We start from the raw sequence: 17260 nt of genomic DNA, 5'->3' as shown, positions 1-17260 counted from the left end.
GTCAACATAAAACCAGTTTTATTTATCGGACTGTTAATAAATTACTAATATCAACCGACACTGATGTTAGTGCAGATATGTCATGCATCCCTAATGGAAAGGCTGGAGATATGTTACCAGGAATTAATATACGAGTTTCCCTCTCAGATTAATAAGTCACTTTTCCAATATATTCTAAATTACTGAGACGCTCTTGTACCCTAAGAACAAAAGCAGGAGGCATGGCCAGAGGAAGCAGATCTGTGAAAAGCAAGATACGAATAAGAGTGAGAGATAGTATTATCCCCGATTACATAACTAAAAGAAATGAAACACACAGAATAACAAAAAAGTGAAAAAAATGTTTAAAAACAGTGGAAATGTTAGTGAAACTTTTCTCTATCTTACAGGTCAGCCTTTTAATTCCCAGACTTTGGTGAACAAGGCTGTGTCCAATGTTATCTGCTGTTTGGTCTTTGGGAACAGATTTGAGTACGCAGACCAGCAGCAGCAGGCCGTACTACAGAAATTCAATGAAACTGTGCGCTTACAGGGAGAAGTAATGGTGCAGGTGAGAACTCTCAAAAAATAAATAAGTTAAAACAAAATCCTTGAATCAAAATATGTCCATGACAATTTTTTTGTTTTGCAGCGTAGATTTGTGTTGTTCTTATGAAGGTACACCTTGAAATGAAAATGTCTCTGACGCCTAAAAGTATATGTTCACGGTTGCTAGCTTTACAACATAATCCCCTGGCTGATGAAGCGGCTGCCGGGGCCTCATCAGACGCTATTCTCCACAATAAGGGAGATAGCTGAATTTATAGAGATCAAGATCAAGGAGCACAGAGAGAACCTCGACCCGTCATCTCCGAGAGACTACATCGACGCCTTCCTCATAGAGATGGGAGAGGTGAGGACTCCGCTGTGTCTCATTAAGCACATGCGCTCATCTGATTCTTTTTTTTTTTTACTTGCAGAAAGGAGACAAAGACTCCGGTTTTGATTCTGAGAATCTGTGTTTTTGCATTATGGACCTGTTCGGTGCTGGAACTGAAACCACCACCACCACTCTGCACTGGGGGCTGCTGTACATGATCTACTACCCTGACATACAAGGTGTGTGAGGAAGGAAGCGTTCCTATGACTTTACATATTCACCACTCACTAACAGAGCAGTCTGGTGTTGGGTATAAACTGTATAAAATTGGCATTTCAGAAAATCAGTGTAACAATAGATTTTTCTCTGTATGCAGAGCGGGTCCAGGCTGAGATAGACGCTGTGATTGGTCCGTCCAGGCAGCCGTCTATGGCTGACAGAGACAACATGCCTTACACCAACGCTGTCATCCACGAGATACAGAGGATGGGGAACATCATCCCGCTCAATGTGCCCCGAAGAGCAAACAAAGACACCACCTTGGATAAATACACCATCCCAAAGGTACAAAATATGCAAACAACATTAATTATGAGTTTGTAAACGCATCTTAGCATCCAAATCATTTCAGATTACCCTGTACTGACTTCTCTCAACACAATGACTCTGTCTCCTGCTGTCTGAGTGTTACTTAATATTTTCCAGCTTTGATTGTTTTTTTTTTAAGCGATGTAAAAATCTGAAGGTCATCTGTTTATGTCAGCAAACTGCAATTCACACATTTGACCACACGGGAATTTTCAACTTTATACACTGTTGGAGCCTATTGAGAATTAGATGACTTTATTTTTTGAGAAATTGTTATTATTATTATAGATCCAAGGTTTTGTGAATGGCAGATTGATTGTTATTTATTTATTTGTTTTGATCAGACCCTCCTCCCTGTCAGTCGGCCTCCTGCTGTGATTAACAAGCAGAAGCAGCTGCTGTGGTTTATCTGTTTGGTGAAGGAGTGAGGAGGAATTTTCAACCACAAAATTACATTTAGATTTAAACATTAACATTCAACATTTAATTATGACTGGATTTTATTTTTACACCCATTAATCAAAATGACACACAACAAAATAGTGTAGCACATGTGAATGCCTCTCTGAAGTATTTGTACTTTGAAGACACCATGCATGATGGACTAAAAGAACGATACTCAGGGTTTACCGATGCCACCTAAAACAGAGTGAAAGTTATAGACTTCAAGCATTTATTAGCTTCTTTGAGTTACGTTTAGCAAGTGGTGTGCTTTGTTCTAGTCATCATCTATTTGGGAAAATTGTAACATAGCTTTGCAATACATAAAATGGAGAAAATTGCAAATATAAGTTTGATTACAATGCATTGCATGATCTAAAAAAAGCATAAACTGTTGAATAAAAAAAGTATTGAATGTGTGAAATAAATGGATTCTGCAATTCAGAGTGACATCAACAAACTCATTGGCAGACATATAAAACTGGCTTTGGAAACATTTAGGTGTGACTAAAGAGTAGGAGTATAAAGCCTTGTATTTATTGTGTTTTTCCTCAGGGAACCTTGATAATAGCTCCACTTCACTCTGTCCTCCATGACGAGTCCATGTGGGAGACTCCACACTCCTTCAACCCTCAGCACTTCCTGGACCAGGACGGTAAATTTAGGAAGAGAGACGCCTTCATGCCTTTTTCTGCAGGTTAGTCTTTTGTTTAAGCTCTTTTATTCTGCTTGATACAGTTTAACAGAGTTGGCACATCTCCACTTGCAGTCAGCCAGAACCTTTGGTGACTGCTCTTATTTTGAAGAGCAGTAACATAATAAAAGTCCTTATTGATGAAATGTTACATTTTGGTCTTGTAACTCAAAAAAAAAAAAAAAAGAATTAGAAGTTTATTACATGTAATTTTATAATATTGATCAGAGAAAGTGAAATGTGGCTGTAAAATTGTTTTTAAGTTTATGGAATTGAACTTTTAAAAAGGTTTTCTTTCTTCTTTTTTTTAACCCCAATTACAAAGTACATAAAAGAGCAAGAAAAAACAAAATGTAATTAAGGTTTGAAGTTAAAACTGAACAGACAAACTGGCAATGAACCCAAACATTGGTTGGTTAAAGTAGCTTATTTATTAGGAAGCAAATAATTTAAATGACAATAAAAAGGTGAAATGCTGAGAAAAAGATGTAAAAATTACTATTTCAAGTAAAGTTGTTATTTTTAGATTGTACAAAGACAGTATTGATGCGCAGGACCACGGGAGCTGCATCTTATGTAAATGAACAGGTTCAGAAACAGTTTTAGTATTTTACTTTTTCTATGAGACATCATTTACATTGCATCTCAATATTTTTACATCCATCAAGAAATGATTTTTGAAATCTTTTTTTCTGGAAATATGCAATGTCTCATTAATTTTCATTTCTTGGGATAACAATTTTGACTTTTTGTTCAATTTAATTTTAAGTAGGAAACAAATATTACTTTGTGTTCCATAACTAGTAATGACGTGTGGAACTGTGTATCCTCAGGTAAACGTGTGTGTCTCGGGGAGCAGCTGGCCAGGATGGAGCTGTTCCTCTTCTTCACCTCCCTCCTGCAGAGGTTTAAGTTCTCGCCTCCTCCAGGAGAGGAGCCCAGTCTGGAGTGCAAGATGGGAGGAACCCGTTGTCCCAAACCTTACCGCCTCTGTGCCGCGACACGTTAAACCACCAAAACAGACGGCAGTGACTCAAACTATGGCAATCTTGGCGTAAATCAAAAATATGTCTAATGAAATATTTGCTGGTAGAGTAGAGACAATCAATCAAGACATTTAAAGTCTCTGTCATTTGAGTGACTTCAATTTTTTAAATCATCTTGTTTTCAAAGACTTTTAGAAAAGATTTTAACATTGTTGGATTTATCTTAGCTGAAACATACTAGATAACCTGAAACAAGCAATATATCTGCTGTTGTTGTGTGACTGTTGTGTTGTACAAAAATAAATAATCTTGAAATCTTGCGTAAGTCTCAACAAATTGCAGTAAATGTTGCATCCTTCGCATCCTCCGATCAGAACACTTTTCACGTGGTTTTTCATCATTGCAACATTTACATGAATTCTTATGACACTGTTGTTATTATTATTATTGCTCTGTTAGGTTGTTAACTGAAGACAATATTTGTTCAAATTACTGATTGCCCAGTTCATCCTCTGGCTGAACTTACAAGAAAATGTCATGTACTGTTTTGGTCAAGTAAAACTACTCTTGAAATGTTAATTTGGAAAAATAAATATTTTGTTTTTAATACATATTTCTGTGTTATTAATGTAAGCATTATTATTTAACATTTTCATGTTCAAATTCACTCTCATCTGGAGGCAGAGGGAAGATTTTCAAAAGCCATTTTTGTGGGTGTTGATGGTTTATGTACCCTCCACTGCCCTCTACTGGTAAACTTTTGTAAGTTCACATAAAGTTAATCGAAAAATTCTTGCAAACCAGGAAAGAACAAAGCTCTCGCAATTAAAGAACAAATGTTAACCTATTGAAGAAACCAGTTAAAATAATTATAATCTAACCTAATTAGTTTATTAATTTTGTTTTTGAAGGAAATTGTAATCAATTATTCATTAGAAATTGAACATTACATATGCATTTCTTTAACAACACTCAGCCTTTACAAAATGGACAAAAGGAGGTTGAAATTAAAATTTTTCTTTATTGCATCAAACAATATTAGGAAGTGGTGAAATATGTTTCCAAATGAGTTTTAACAGCAACTTTCGTCACCCCATAAATTGGTATTACGAGTGTTTTTTGTGTGTGACTTGTATATAAATATTCTGAGTGATGTGATCATTTTAGCCTGAAAAGTTTCATGTACAGTTATTGCTTCACTGTTAAGTTGGTTTTCACAGTAGTTTAAAATACAGTGTGAAAAGGAGAGTTTTACTTCATTGGCTCCAAAGATAGTTAGTGATTGTGCAGCGTAGTTCCTGGTTCAACACAGCTTACGCCAAGCTGAGTGGTTTTATTTTGAAACTCAGCTGTTTTCACCTATCAAACTTTGACTCAGGACATTTTGTCTTATCTTCCCACTGTGTTTGCTAGTAAACCATTTGGTCCATTTGCTCCTCGTCGGTGTTCGTAGAAGACATGGAGACGATCCTGAGAGTCTTGGGCTTGGAGTGGATAGACCTCAGAGGTTTTCTGATATTTGTCTGTGTTTTTCTGCTGCTGACAGACGTTTTGAAGTACAGAGTGCCGAGTAACTTCCCACCAGGCCCGTGGTCTTTTCCTTTTATTGGGGACCTTCCTCGCATTGATGCATCCAAAATTCATCTGCAGTTTAAAGAGGTAGGGAAAAAAAACAGAATAATGAAATACAGTCAGTGTTGTTGTTTAATAAGTGTGTATGGGGCAGCTCCTCTCTTTAAATACTTGAAAGCACAAATAATTGACTCAAACAGTGAATGAATAAAATACATGTCTTAAAAAAAGGAATATACATAACTGGTTAAGTTAAGATAAAATGCTTTGTTGAACTAAAGATTATTAACTCAGCCACCTTTACGTCCTGTCAGCGTAAAGGTGGCTGACATGGACTCTAGCCTTTTTAATTTTCTCTTGTAGAGCAAAGTTCAACATTTTAATTTAAACATACATTCATAATTTTTACTGTTATTCATCATATTTTTCCTTTGATTCTTTCTCACCTCCCCTAAAGAATATATTTTGTTTGTGAACAATTTTTTATTTTATTTTTTAAGTGAAGTAAGGATAGATATGTGCACATTAGAAAAACAGTATGGAAAATGAATTTATATGCCTCTACATGTGCTTTTATAATTACATAAAAACATAAAGAAAAGAGGAAAGAATCAGAGTCAAATACAAGTTTAAATTATACTGGACAAGAGGAAAGTATTGCAGAAAAAAAACTTAATGAGTTGGTTACTTTAAGACAACAAATGCACTGAAAATATTTATAATTATGAATATTATTTGAAACGTTAGAAAACATGTACTGACAAACTTCCCTCTTCATATTTGACCACATTAAAGACAAAGACGTTGGGATGTGTAATATCGTCTTAAGTCGTCCTTTGGATCTTTTACTTCAGAGGTTTTTACAAAGTTTATTTCTTGTGTTTTGAATGAAATATCTGCTCTGTGTTCAGTTTGCAAGAAAATACGGGAATGTTTTTAGTCTTCGTTTGTTTGGTGGAAGGGTTGTCGTCATCAATGGCTACAAGCTGGTGAGAGAAACTCTCATCGAGCAAGGAGAAAACTTCACCGATCGTCCCAACATCCCGATGTTTGAGGCCGTATCTCAGAACAAAGGTGAGATGCATATTAGTCTGTCAGTTCTGGTGTCAAAAAAATATCAAAACAAACTTTTTGTCGTTGGTTTCAAAAAGGTCTCATAATTTCCAGTGGTAATCAGTGGAAGCAGCAGAGGAGATTTGCTCTTCACACACTCAGAAACTTTGGTCTGGGAAAGAAAACCCTGGAGCGATCCATCCTGCAGGAGTGTCGGTATCTCACTGAGGCTTTTGCTGATCTACAAGGTAAAAATTAACAAATGAAAAATCTTTTTTTTGTCTTCAGGACAAGCATGTCTGAAATATTTACTATATTGGGTTTATTACACCGACTCAGTTGGTTTCACAGCCATCATACAACACATTCACTAAACTACAAATATGGTATGTATGTTAAAAACTATGAAACCATAGCAGCTGGTACACACAAAACACTCTAAAAAAGTATTTGAAAAGGAAAGCAGCAGAGAAAAATAATTCCTAATTGTGCTGTTTCTGCAGCTTTTTAGATCTGCATTCTCATGATAAGCAGGAAGCAGATGATTCAGCTAAAATTGCCTTAGCTTTCTTGAAGCACCTTGTTCCTATTTTTGCAGGGAGTAACGATGTTGTTCAAAAAGGCTTTGGCAATTTTGCTGAGAAATTGATTTTACTTTTCCGTTTCACAGAATTGTAATAAAGCAGCTATAAAACTTTCAGACAAAATAAAATTCTGCATTTGATTTGGAAAACAAGGTCTGCTGGTAGAGAGGAAAGGACCAGCATCCACATTGCTTGATGTCCACTAAAGTCTCCACAGTCAGTGATGGTTTTGGCTTCATTTCATCTGCTGGTGTTGGTCCCACTGGGTTCCTGAAGTCTACAGTCAATGTAGCCGTGTACCAGGAAGTGCTGGAGCACCTGCCCACACTTATATCAGCTGGTTCTTATTTTCATTTCAGGTCAGTCATTTAATGCCCATAAACTGATCAACAACGCGGTCGCCAACATCATCTGCTGCTTGGTCTTTGGGAGTCGATTTGAGTACAACGACAAGCAGTTCAAGGTTATGCTTCAACACTTTGACGATTCACTCCACTTACAAGGAAGTGTGTGGGCACAGGTGAGAACAGCAGACAATTTCCATGAGAAATTTTATGGTAAAACAATAATAAAATATTTACATTCAATACTTTGATATGTAATTGAAGATTGCAGTGTCAGAAAAACTTTGGTGAAACAATCGATTTTTCTCTGTAGCTTTACAACGCATTGCCCTGGCTGATGAAATGGCTGCCTGGACCTCATCAGAGGATTTTCACCATAACTTACGAACTACTAGATTTTATTAAAGTAAGGATCAAGGAACACAGAGAGAACCTGGACCCTTCGTCACCCAGAGACTACATCGACTCCTTCCTCATAGAGATGGGAGAGGTGAGACCTCCCTGCTGTGTTCAAGCTCTTCTCGCCTCACATGACTCATGTGTCCAACAACGTCTGCCTCACGTGTCTCAATCAGAAAGAAGACAAGGATTCTGGTTTTGATATCGACAATTTGAGTTTTTGCACTTTTGACCTGTTTGGTGCTGGAACCGAAACCACCACCACCACTTTACACTGGGGGCTGCTGTACATGCTCTTGAACCCACAGATACAAGGCTGGTTAAAACTATCTTATGACATTATACAGCATGTTGTAATATTCCTCAGTCCAGCACATAGACTCAGATTGTTCTGATCTTGTCTGTGTGCAGAGCGGGTCCAGGCTGAGATAGACGCTGTGATTGGTCCGTCCAGGCAGCCGTCTGTGGCTGACAGAGACAACATGCCTTACACCAACGCTGTCATCCACGAGATACAGAGGATGGGGAACATCGTCCCACTCAATGTGGCCCGGACCACTAGCCAGGACACCACAGTGAACAAATACACCATCCCAAAGGTCCAACCTGCACATACGTTATCATTTAATTTAGATGCTTCTCCTATTTTTACACGTCAAACTTTAATTAGAGGTGCTGGACTACACTGTTAGAGGAGATCTTTGTGAACCCACTTTGAGAATGTTTAGTGGAAACCAATAGGCTAAAATGAAAATTCAAGTAGTGATTTTGACTGATGTAATTTTTTTTAGATTTGTAATAATGTGACTTCTTATCAATCAGCAGTAAATAAAGTATTTGGTGCTATCTGACAAACACCACACTGGTTTTTTCAGGGCACCATCATCCTTGCTATACTGGACTCGGTTTTACATGACGAGTCCATGTGGGAAACTCCGAACACCTTCAATCCTCAGCACTTTCTGGAAAAGGACGGCAAATTCAGGAAGAGAGAAGCATTTCTTCCCTTCTCTGCAGGTTGTCTGGTGAACTTTGTTGATGTCATTTTATGGACAGCTCTTAAAATAAGACATTTGTGTCTGAGAGAACTTAAAAAACCTCAACCAGATGTTCAAAAACTTTGCATGCAGTCACCATGTAAATTCCTGAATTAAGTCTTGATTTTATATCAGCTCAAACCTGCTGCACACAATGACGTATTTTAAGCATTAATTCAATAGAAACAGTCTGTTGTTCATGAAAACTCAAAATTCAGTTTGTTAGAAAATCTAAATGACTAATACAAAAATATTTTTAACACAAAAACATTTTTCTGCACTACACAAAACTCCAATTTATTGATCTGTTCCTCTGTTTATGCATAAGTATAGTTTTCTTGACCTCATCTTCACTGTGTTGTATTTATTTGAATGAATAAATTGTTAGAAATTGGCTCTATTTAGATTGATAAGCTATATAGTGAAATACCACACCACACTTCCAGTTATTGCTGACCCTGGCATTAACTTGCCATTGAAGTACATTTTAAGGCGATCCTGGTCTCTGTGACATCAGATCGAATTAAAAATTGTATAACTCTGCGTTCTCAGGTAAACGTGTGTGTCTTGGGGAGCAGCTGGCCAGGATGGAGTTGTTCCTCTTCTTCACCTCCCTCCTGCAGAGGTTCACATTTTCATCTCCTCCAGGAGAGAAGCCCTGTCTGGAGTACAAACTGGGACTCACTCGTTGTCCCAAACCTTACAGCCTCTGTGCAGTGCCACGTTAACCTGCTATGAGATTACTATAAAATGGATCATAATGGCAGTCAACATGAAAATGAACTTATAAAGTGCAATAAAGATTAAAATGTTTAGAAAATGGCTGTTTTAGGAAAATACCGCAATTTTATTGGACCATACTCATTAAATAATTGTTTCATTTAAACTGCATTTGTCCAAATATTAATTTCAGGTAATCAAACTACTTGAGATATTTCTTGCATGTATTTTCTGTTTCGCAACAGATATATTTTTTTTTTAGATTTTGCATCATTATCTTTTGTCTCTTTTAAAGTTTATTCTCCAGTATTTACAGTACTTTGAACTCATCTTCGAATCAGTGGATGCTATATTAACATTACTATATCATCAAGTCTCATGAATGTTTGGCTGGCGTCTTTAATGGTTCATGAATTCAAAATACAGATTTACAAGGATTTGCAGGTATGACTTAGATCAAAGTTCTTCAAGTTGGGAGGCGCGACCCCCAGTGGCGCTGTGGGAGTACTACAAGAGGGTGTTGAAAACTTTCTGATTGATTTGACATATTCAGTTGTTTGTTTGTTTTTTTTATCCAAAATTGTCTTTAAATACACATGAACATGAATTTCAATATGCTACATATTCAAAAAATGAGCCATTGAATGGGAAGTTTCAGTCATAAATACCAAGAATCATTTCATCATAGTAAAAGTTCTGAATTGTATGAATTTGTTTACAATTGTTTCACTGACAGATCATCACTTTTGTAATCAAACCTTAATAAATAAAATAAAAACGTGATGTAAAGAAGCTGTGTATTATTTCTATTGAATGATTCATATATATACACACGAGCCGAGTGGTTTTATTTTGAAACTCAGCAATGTTTACTAGTGAAACTTTAACCCAGTACAGTGCAACTTATCTGCTTCCTGCTATATTTCCTAAACCATTTGGCCCATTCGGTCCATTTGCTCCTCCTCGGTGTTCATAGAAGACATGGAGACGATCCTGAGAGTCCTGGGCTTGGAGTGGATAGACCTCAGAGGTTTTCTGATATTTGTCTGTGTTTTTCTGCTGCTGACAGATGTTTTAAAGAACAGAGTGCCGAGTAACTTCCCACCAGGCCCGTGGTCTTTTCCTTTCATTGGGGACCTTCCTCGCATCAAGGCGTCCAAAATTCACCTGCAGTTTAAAGAGGTAGGAGAAAACAGACAGCAATAAAGTGCAAATCCGGTCTTTAAATAATGTTGTTTTCCAAAAATAAATCAGTGACTCAAACAATAAATAACAAAATTATATTTCTTTAAAAAGAACAAACGATGCCATAGATTAAGTTCAGATAAAATACTTTATTGAGGACATTTTTGACTGAAGAGTATAAAGGTGGCTGAAATGGACTCTAACCTTTTTTTTTTCTTTAGTAGAGCAAAGTGCTCCATTCTGTCTCCCTCGGCTTTTTGCCTACTTACTTTTTAACGCTCATTCGTCATATTTCCCTGGAGCCTTTATCACTTCTCCTTATAGACATACCTTGAAAAAGTTCACTTTTTTTTTAGAAAACACAGTGATGAAATATTGTACACCTTCATAAACAACATTTGCTAAAACAACAATTCATTATTACGGTTGGAGTAGAAGTAGTGATATAGTGAGAAACTGTTCAAAAGCCTGATAAATGACTGATGTTAATATGATGATTAATATGAGAAGATGCTAACTCTTTTAGAAATATAAATGTAATAATGTGTTGCAACCTTACTGTATAATTTATCTGGATGAATATTTGTCTCATGGTAAAGAGGGAATGTTGTGGAACAGAGAACTACAAGACTCCAAATAAAATAATAATTTAATAAATAAATATAATAAATTATTGAGTTATCATATTGTCACAATATAGGCTTCTACTGATTTTAGCCGCCTCCATTCTCACACTGCTGTCTCTTTTTTCATTTGGCAGCAGCTTGCCTGAGAAAAGGCTCAGATTGGTATTTTTGATCTCAAATGTTAGATAATGTATGAAAACAAACCTTGAGTTTATGCTTGAGCTCCAATGAAGATACATAAATCCAGAGATGTTGTCCTTTGGATTTGTTTCTCAAAGCTTTCTAAAATGTTTATTTTCTGAATTTTGAATGAAGGCAAATATCTGCTCTGTGTTCAGTTTGCAGGGAAGTACGGGAATGTTTTCAGTCTTCGTTTGTTTGGTGGAAGGGTTGTGGTCATCAATGGCTACAAGCTGGTGAAAGAGGCTCTGGTCCAAAAAGGAGAAAACTTCATCGATCGTCCCAACATCCCCTTGTTTGAAGACTTAGTTGGGAATAAAGGTGACATTTGTTATGCTTTGTCTCAAAAGCTACAATTTCCAATCAATCTCAAACCATTTAACTCATTTCACGCAAAGAATGTTTGGCTGTTTTACTAATTGCATTAATTTATCCTTTTAGGGCTTCTGTATTACAGTATTAATTTCATTCAAGTGTCAGCGTGAAACATTTTATTTAATTGGTTTCAAAAAGGTCTTGTAGGTTCCAGTGGGAATCACTGGAAGCAGCAGAGGAGATTTGCTCTTCACACACTCAGAAACTTTGGTCTGGGAAAGAAAACCCTGGAGCGATCCATCCTGCAGGAGTGTCGGTATCTCACTGAGGCTTTTGCTGAGCTACAAGGTGAAAAATATAACATAAATCTTCTTTTATGTTCAGAAAAAGTTTTTGTTAGAAATATTTGCTTTATTAGATTTATTATGGTCAACTTAATAGTATCACATTGGACCCCTTTTATTATTTCCTGAATTGCTTTTACTCCAGGTTAACAGGAGTTTCAAACATCAAAACAAAACTCAGTACATAGTGAATTACTGAACAATGCTGTTGTCGAAAAAGTTTTCTTGTTTTTGCATCAGGTCAGCCATTTAATGTCCAAAACCTAATCAACAACGCTGTGTCCAACATCATCTGCTGCTTGGTCTTTGGGAATCGTTTTGAGTACGATGACAAGCAGTTCAAGGTCATCCTTCAACACTTCAATGAGACGATTTACCTAGAAGGAAGTGTGTGGGCACAGGTGAGGACATGTTTCCAAGAGAAGAAGAAGAGAAGAAGATGGAAACTCTGACTTATCATTCATCACTTGGATATCAAAACCACTTTGATGAAACATTTAATATTTCTCTGTCTCTTCTGTAGCTTTACAACACATTGCCCTGGCTGATGAAATGGCTGCCTGGACCTCATCAGAGGATTTTCACCATAACATACGAACTACTAGATTTTATTAAAGTAAGGATCAAGGAACACAGAGAGAACCTGGACCCTTCATCGCCCAGAGACTACATCGACTCCTTCCTCATAGAGATGGGAGAGGTGAGACCTCCCTGCTGTGTTCAAGCTCTTCTCACCTCACATGACTCATGTGTCCAACAACGTCTGCCTCACGTGTCTCAATCAGAAAGAAGACAAGGATTCTGGTTTTGATATCGACAATTTGAGTTTTTGCACTTTTGACCTGTTTGGTGCTGGAACCGAAACCACCACCACCACTTTACACTGGGGGCTGCTGTACATGCTCTTGAACCCACAGATACAAGGCTGGTTAAAACTATCTTATGACATTATACAGCATGTTGTAATATTCCTCAGTCCAGCACATAGACTCAGATTGTTCTGATCTTGTCTGTGTGCAGAGCGGGTCCAGGCTGAGATAGATGCTGTGATTGGTCCGTCCAGGCAGCCGTCTGTGGCTGACAGAGACAACATGCCTTACACCAACGCTGTCATCCACGAGATACAGAGGATGGGGAACATCATCCCACTCAATGTGTCCCGGACCACTAGCCAGGACACCACAGTGGACAAATACACCATCCCAAAGGTCTAACCTGCACATACGTTATCATTTAATTTAGATTTCGGGTTTGGACCTGATATTCCTACTCATATCTCCTTAGCACAATCCCACTCCAAACACAAACTACTGCTGCACAGCTCTAGAAATGATGCAAAGTTTGACTAAAAAAAAAAATGTACTCGCACTCCCCAACGCCTGTAATTGCAATTGAACTTCAAAATAAGCCAATGTGCTGCCTCAGTTAGCAAAGTCTGTGTAATTGTTGTTTTTACAGTCAATTTCTATTGAAATATTTGCCTTGATTATCAATGTTACCCTCATCAGTGGGTACGCATGACCACTCTGAATCAATAGAGCAGCAATCAAACATGAAACATTCAGTCAATTTCAAAGGCTAAAATGAAAATTCAAGTAGTGATATTGACTGATGTAATTTTTTTTAGATTTGTAATAATGTGACTTCCTATCAATCAGCAGTAAAATAAAGTATTTGGTGCTATCTGACCAACACCACACTGGTTTTTTCAGGGCACCATCATCCTTGCTATGCTGGACTCGGTTTTACATGACGAGTCCATGTGGGAAACTCCGAACACCTTCAATCCTCAGCACTTTCTGGAAAAGGACGGCACATTCAGGAAGAGAGAAGCATTTCTTCCCTTCTCTGCAGGTTGGCTGGTGAACTTTGTTGATGTCATTTTATGGACAGCTCTTAAAATAAGACATTTGTGTCTGAGAGAACTTAAAAAACCTCAACCAAAAACTTACTGAGACCTTTGAATTAAAAGTAGGCCCACGAATTAAACGTGAAACTCCTGCATTTCGGATGTTTAGACTAGCAACATTTCTGAAAATGAGTTTTTCTTCATGAAAACCCATAGTTTAGTTTCTCATACAGCTCCATAGACCAACAAAAAAAGTTTAATGGGTTTGAGTAATATTCTTATTTTCTGAATACTTCTTTGTTTTCGTTGGCGGTATGCCATCACTATTTTACTTGTTGAAATGAATGAAATTAATTGAATTATTGGTGATGTTATTATTTACCGAGCTCCACAACTATTTATACAATATTGTTAACTTGTCCTTTGAGACTTTGAATCTCTATTTGAGGTCAGCGGTGAAATTTAAGTATCAGAAAGTTTTCTTCTCGCTTGTGAAGAGGAGAGAGTCTGATAGTCTTATCTCAGAAGCTAAACCTTGCTTCACAGAATCAGCTGTAAACTCCACGTCTTCTCTAGTTTTCTGCTTCCCATGACTAGAAAACCTATCAGCTGACATAATGAATTTATATTTACTGTATTGTGTCTATTAAATACGTGGAACTGAACTTGAATTCATCTCTTGAGTTGGATCGATTAGATTTTGATCCATTTATCTTGTAAGGAAGCTTGTTATGAATTGGCTCTATTTAAATTTATATGTAAACTGATTTGATATGTAACGTCTCAGTGAAATACCACATCACACTTTACATAATTGCTGCAATTGGCCATTTAAGTTCATTTTAGGCAATCGTGGTCTCTGTGACATCAGATCTGATTAAAAACGTTCTAACTCTGCGTTCCCAGGTAAACGTGTGTGTCTCGGGGAGCAGCTGGCCAGGATGGAGTTGTTCCTCTTCTTCACTTCCCTCCTGCAGAGGTTTAAGTTCTCTGCTCCTCCAGGAGAGAAGCCCAGTCTGGAGTACAAACTGGGAGTAACCCTTTGCCCCAAACCTTACCGCCTCTGTGCAGTCCCACGTTAAACTAGCTGCTGCCTGATGACAAAAAAATGACTCTGCTTATATTTCTCCTTTATTAATGGAATCACTGGATTAGGAAGATGAACCTTTGCGATGCAATAAATATGAAATAATCATGTGAAATTGGCTGATTTTTATATTTGGCTGATTGCTGCAGTAAAAATATCATCATCATTGTCATCATCATCACATTTCAGCAACAAGGCAGTTCAATGTGCTTTAAGTTTTAATTGCTTTACAAAAACAAAAAAAATACCTTCATCAATCATTGAAGGTATTTCAATGGTTGCTCTTGATCTGCATTACTCACTACCTCCACAAGATGGCAGAATAATTTGGACAAAGGTAAAAGCGATCACTCACCACAATAAACGAGCAAGATTGAAACAAATCTTGTCTAAATTTTTCATCGATATTAAACCAAAAATATTCAAATGTTTCAAAGTATTCTGCTCTGATATTTGATCAGGTCTCATCATAAATTATCACCAGAATTTTTATCGATTGGCTTGAGTTGTCTGCTTCTGTGTAAACTCCAAAAGACCTTTACTCACAGAAACGTCCACAGTTCAGTCAACAAACACATACTGGAACGATTCAGGTTGTAATTCCTTTTAAAAACAAGAGACATTAAAAACAAGAGACATTGTCGCATAAATCTTTGTAGAACAATGAAGACAACGTTTGGAAATATTCATTGAGCCATCATGTGGAAACCTTATTTGCATGTGTGGATCTTGTGGCTGAGTGGCATTACAGAGAGGGCTGATTGGTCAATCAAAGCATCTATGATAAAACATGAGCCCGGGTCGTTTGCAAATGACTGACTGAAGATGCAGCTCTCAGGTTTTCATTCCTAGACTGATCAGTGGGGGTCTGGTGACATTAAAAGGTCATACAACTACATCCTGAAATGGAGACAGAAAGGCATTACTCATACACCCACAGCTTGAATGCAAGTGTTGCTGATCAGCAGCCCCCAGTGGTGCACTCAAAAAAATGACTCATTGGATGAACTCAATCCAATTTTGGGCAAATTTTTCATCCAATAAATTAGTTTCTACAAGTTAAGTTTGTTCACTGAAACAGTAAACCATTATTTATTGGTTGAATCTAAAGTATTTAAGTTTGACCAACTCAATTCTACCTGTAGCATCTTCTTGAATTTGTTTTACATTTCTATAAATCCATGAATTTTAAGCAGTAGGATAATATATATTCCCTGACTTAATGCACGTCACTATTTCAATTCCAAAATCAAATATTTGTGATATTATTTTCAGCCTGGGTGACAACATTCTTTGGCTTTTCTTGATCTTCAGCTGCTGCTCAAAACTATGGAAGACAATTTTATTACCTCGGTTTGAGCAGTTGCAGGATGATAATGAGAATCCAGATGTGCAAGATAAAGAACCCACATAATCCCAGCATTTTGTTCACACTTCATAACGGTCATGAAACAAGAACATCTGAGACTTTGCAGAGACCGTCCATGTTGAGGCTGATTGTACATTTCATAAATGATTCTCGTGAAAGGGCATGTTTGGAGACAGGATATGAAGAGGATGTGACAATGTGATGCTGTTGACATTAAGCTGATGGTCAAGACATGGACTTTGTTCATTTTCTCTGAAAAACAAAATCTTGGAGGCAGAAACTTATTGAAAATAAGTTCAAACATTTTCAAATTTCAAAACGTAGTTTAATCAAAACGTAGAACCTGGCTCTCCTGCCATCAAAAAGTTGCCAGCCTTTGGGAATCGAAATGTAAGTCAAACTTTTTAGGTCGTGCACCAACCACTGGTACACCATTTCATGTGTTGATGAGCGTGTAGCTTCAGTCATTACAGCTAAAAGCTCGAGATCAGGCCAGAAACCTGGGTGTAGTGAAGCAATCAGATCTGAACTTTCAGAACCACAAAAAGACAGTCACAAAGTCAGCCTTCTGTCACCTGAAGAGCATGCCCAGCAAAATCTAGAGAAACTCATCCATGACTTTATCTTTGGTCGCATCGATTACTGCAAGTGTTTCCAGAGGTATAAACATAATGGATTAAGAATTTAACATTGACGCTGGACTAAATGTAATGTTTCCTTTGTTGATTCTGTGTCACATGACTTTGTGTTTCTGTATTTTTATGATGTAAAGCACCTTGAAATGCCTTGCTGCTAAAATGTGCTATACAAATAAAATTTGATTGAGGAATGATCCATTACCCTTTGCATCTAAAACCGGAAAGAAAGTGAATCTGAAATTTTCTTTGATTGGAAATGTACAAAATGATGCAATCCAAAATCAAACCAAATTTGCTCAAATCTAAAAGAAACATTTTTCAGATTTCATTTGTAAAGCTTTCAAAAGCTGTATATATTCACAAAAGAATAAAGAGTAAGCTTTAGTTTCA

The 17260-nt window shown here is 37.1% G+C and overlaps 2 protein-coding genes across 3 annotated transcripts in view; both read left to right on the top strand.

Moving 5' to 3' along the window:
* The window catches only part of LOC129377269 (cytochrome P450 2J2-like), an 11391-nt gene extending 7210 nt beyond the window's left edge, over nucleotides 1-4181 (top strand). For both annotated transcript variants that reach the window (XM_055057094.1, XM_055057103.1), the window contains exons 4-9: nucleotides 390-550; nucleotides 716-892; nucleotides 960-1098; nucleotides 1236-1423; nucleotides 2444-2585; nucleotides 3416-4181. In XM_055057094.1, coding sequence (XP_054913069.1) covers nucleotides 390-550; nucleotides 716-892; nucleotides 960-1098; nucleotides 1236-1423; nucleotides 2444-2585; nucleotides 3416-3591 — 983 coding nt within the window. In that variant the 3' untranslated portion in view covers nucleotides 3592-4181. The remainder of the gene's footprint in view (nucleotides 1-389; nucleotides 551-715; nucleotides 893-959; nucleotides 1099-1235; nucleotides 1424-2443; nucleotides 2586-3415) is intronic.
* Nucleotides 4182-4957: 776 nt separating this feature from the next.
* LOC129369361 (uncharacterized) lies at nucleotides 4958-17260 on the top strand. The gene is made up of 18 exons (XM_055044714.1): nucleotides 4958-5227; nucleotides 6052-6214; nucleotides 6292-6441; nucleotides 7137-7297; nucleotides 7435-7611; nucleotides 7697-7835; nucleotides 7932-8119; nucleotides 8396-8537; nucleotides 9110-9280; nucleotides 10212-10459; nucleotides 11427-11589; nucleotides 11782-11931; nucleotides 12168-12328; nucleotides 12451-12627; nucleotides 12713-12851; nucleotides 12948-13135; nucleotides 13640-13781; nucleotides 14683-17260. The coding sequence occupies exons 1-18, from the start codon at nucleotides 5027-5029 to the stop codon at nucleotides 14856-14858; spliced, it is 3036 nt and encodes a 1011-aa protein (XP_054900689.1). The 5' UTR covers nucleotides 4958-5026; the 3' UTR covers nucleotides 14859-17260.

Source organism: Poeciliopsis prolifica, unplaced genomic scaffold (assembly GCF_027474105.1).
Source record: "Poeciliopsis prolifica strain line A6 unplaced genomic scaffold, Auburn_PproV2 SCAFFOLD002, whole genome shotgun sequence".
NCBI lineage: Eukaryota > Metazoa > Chordata > Actinopteri > Cyprinodontiformes > Poeciliidae > Poeciliopsis > Poeciliopsis prolifica.
This window is presented reverse-complemented; position numbering and strand designations above follow the sequence as displayed.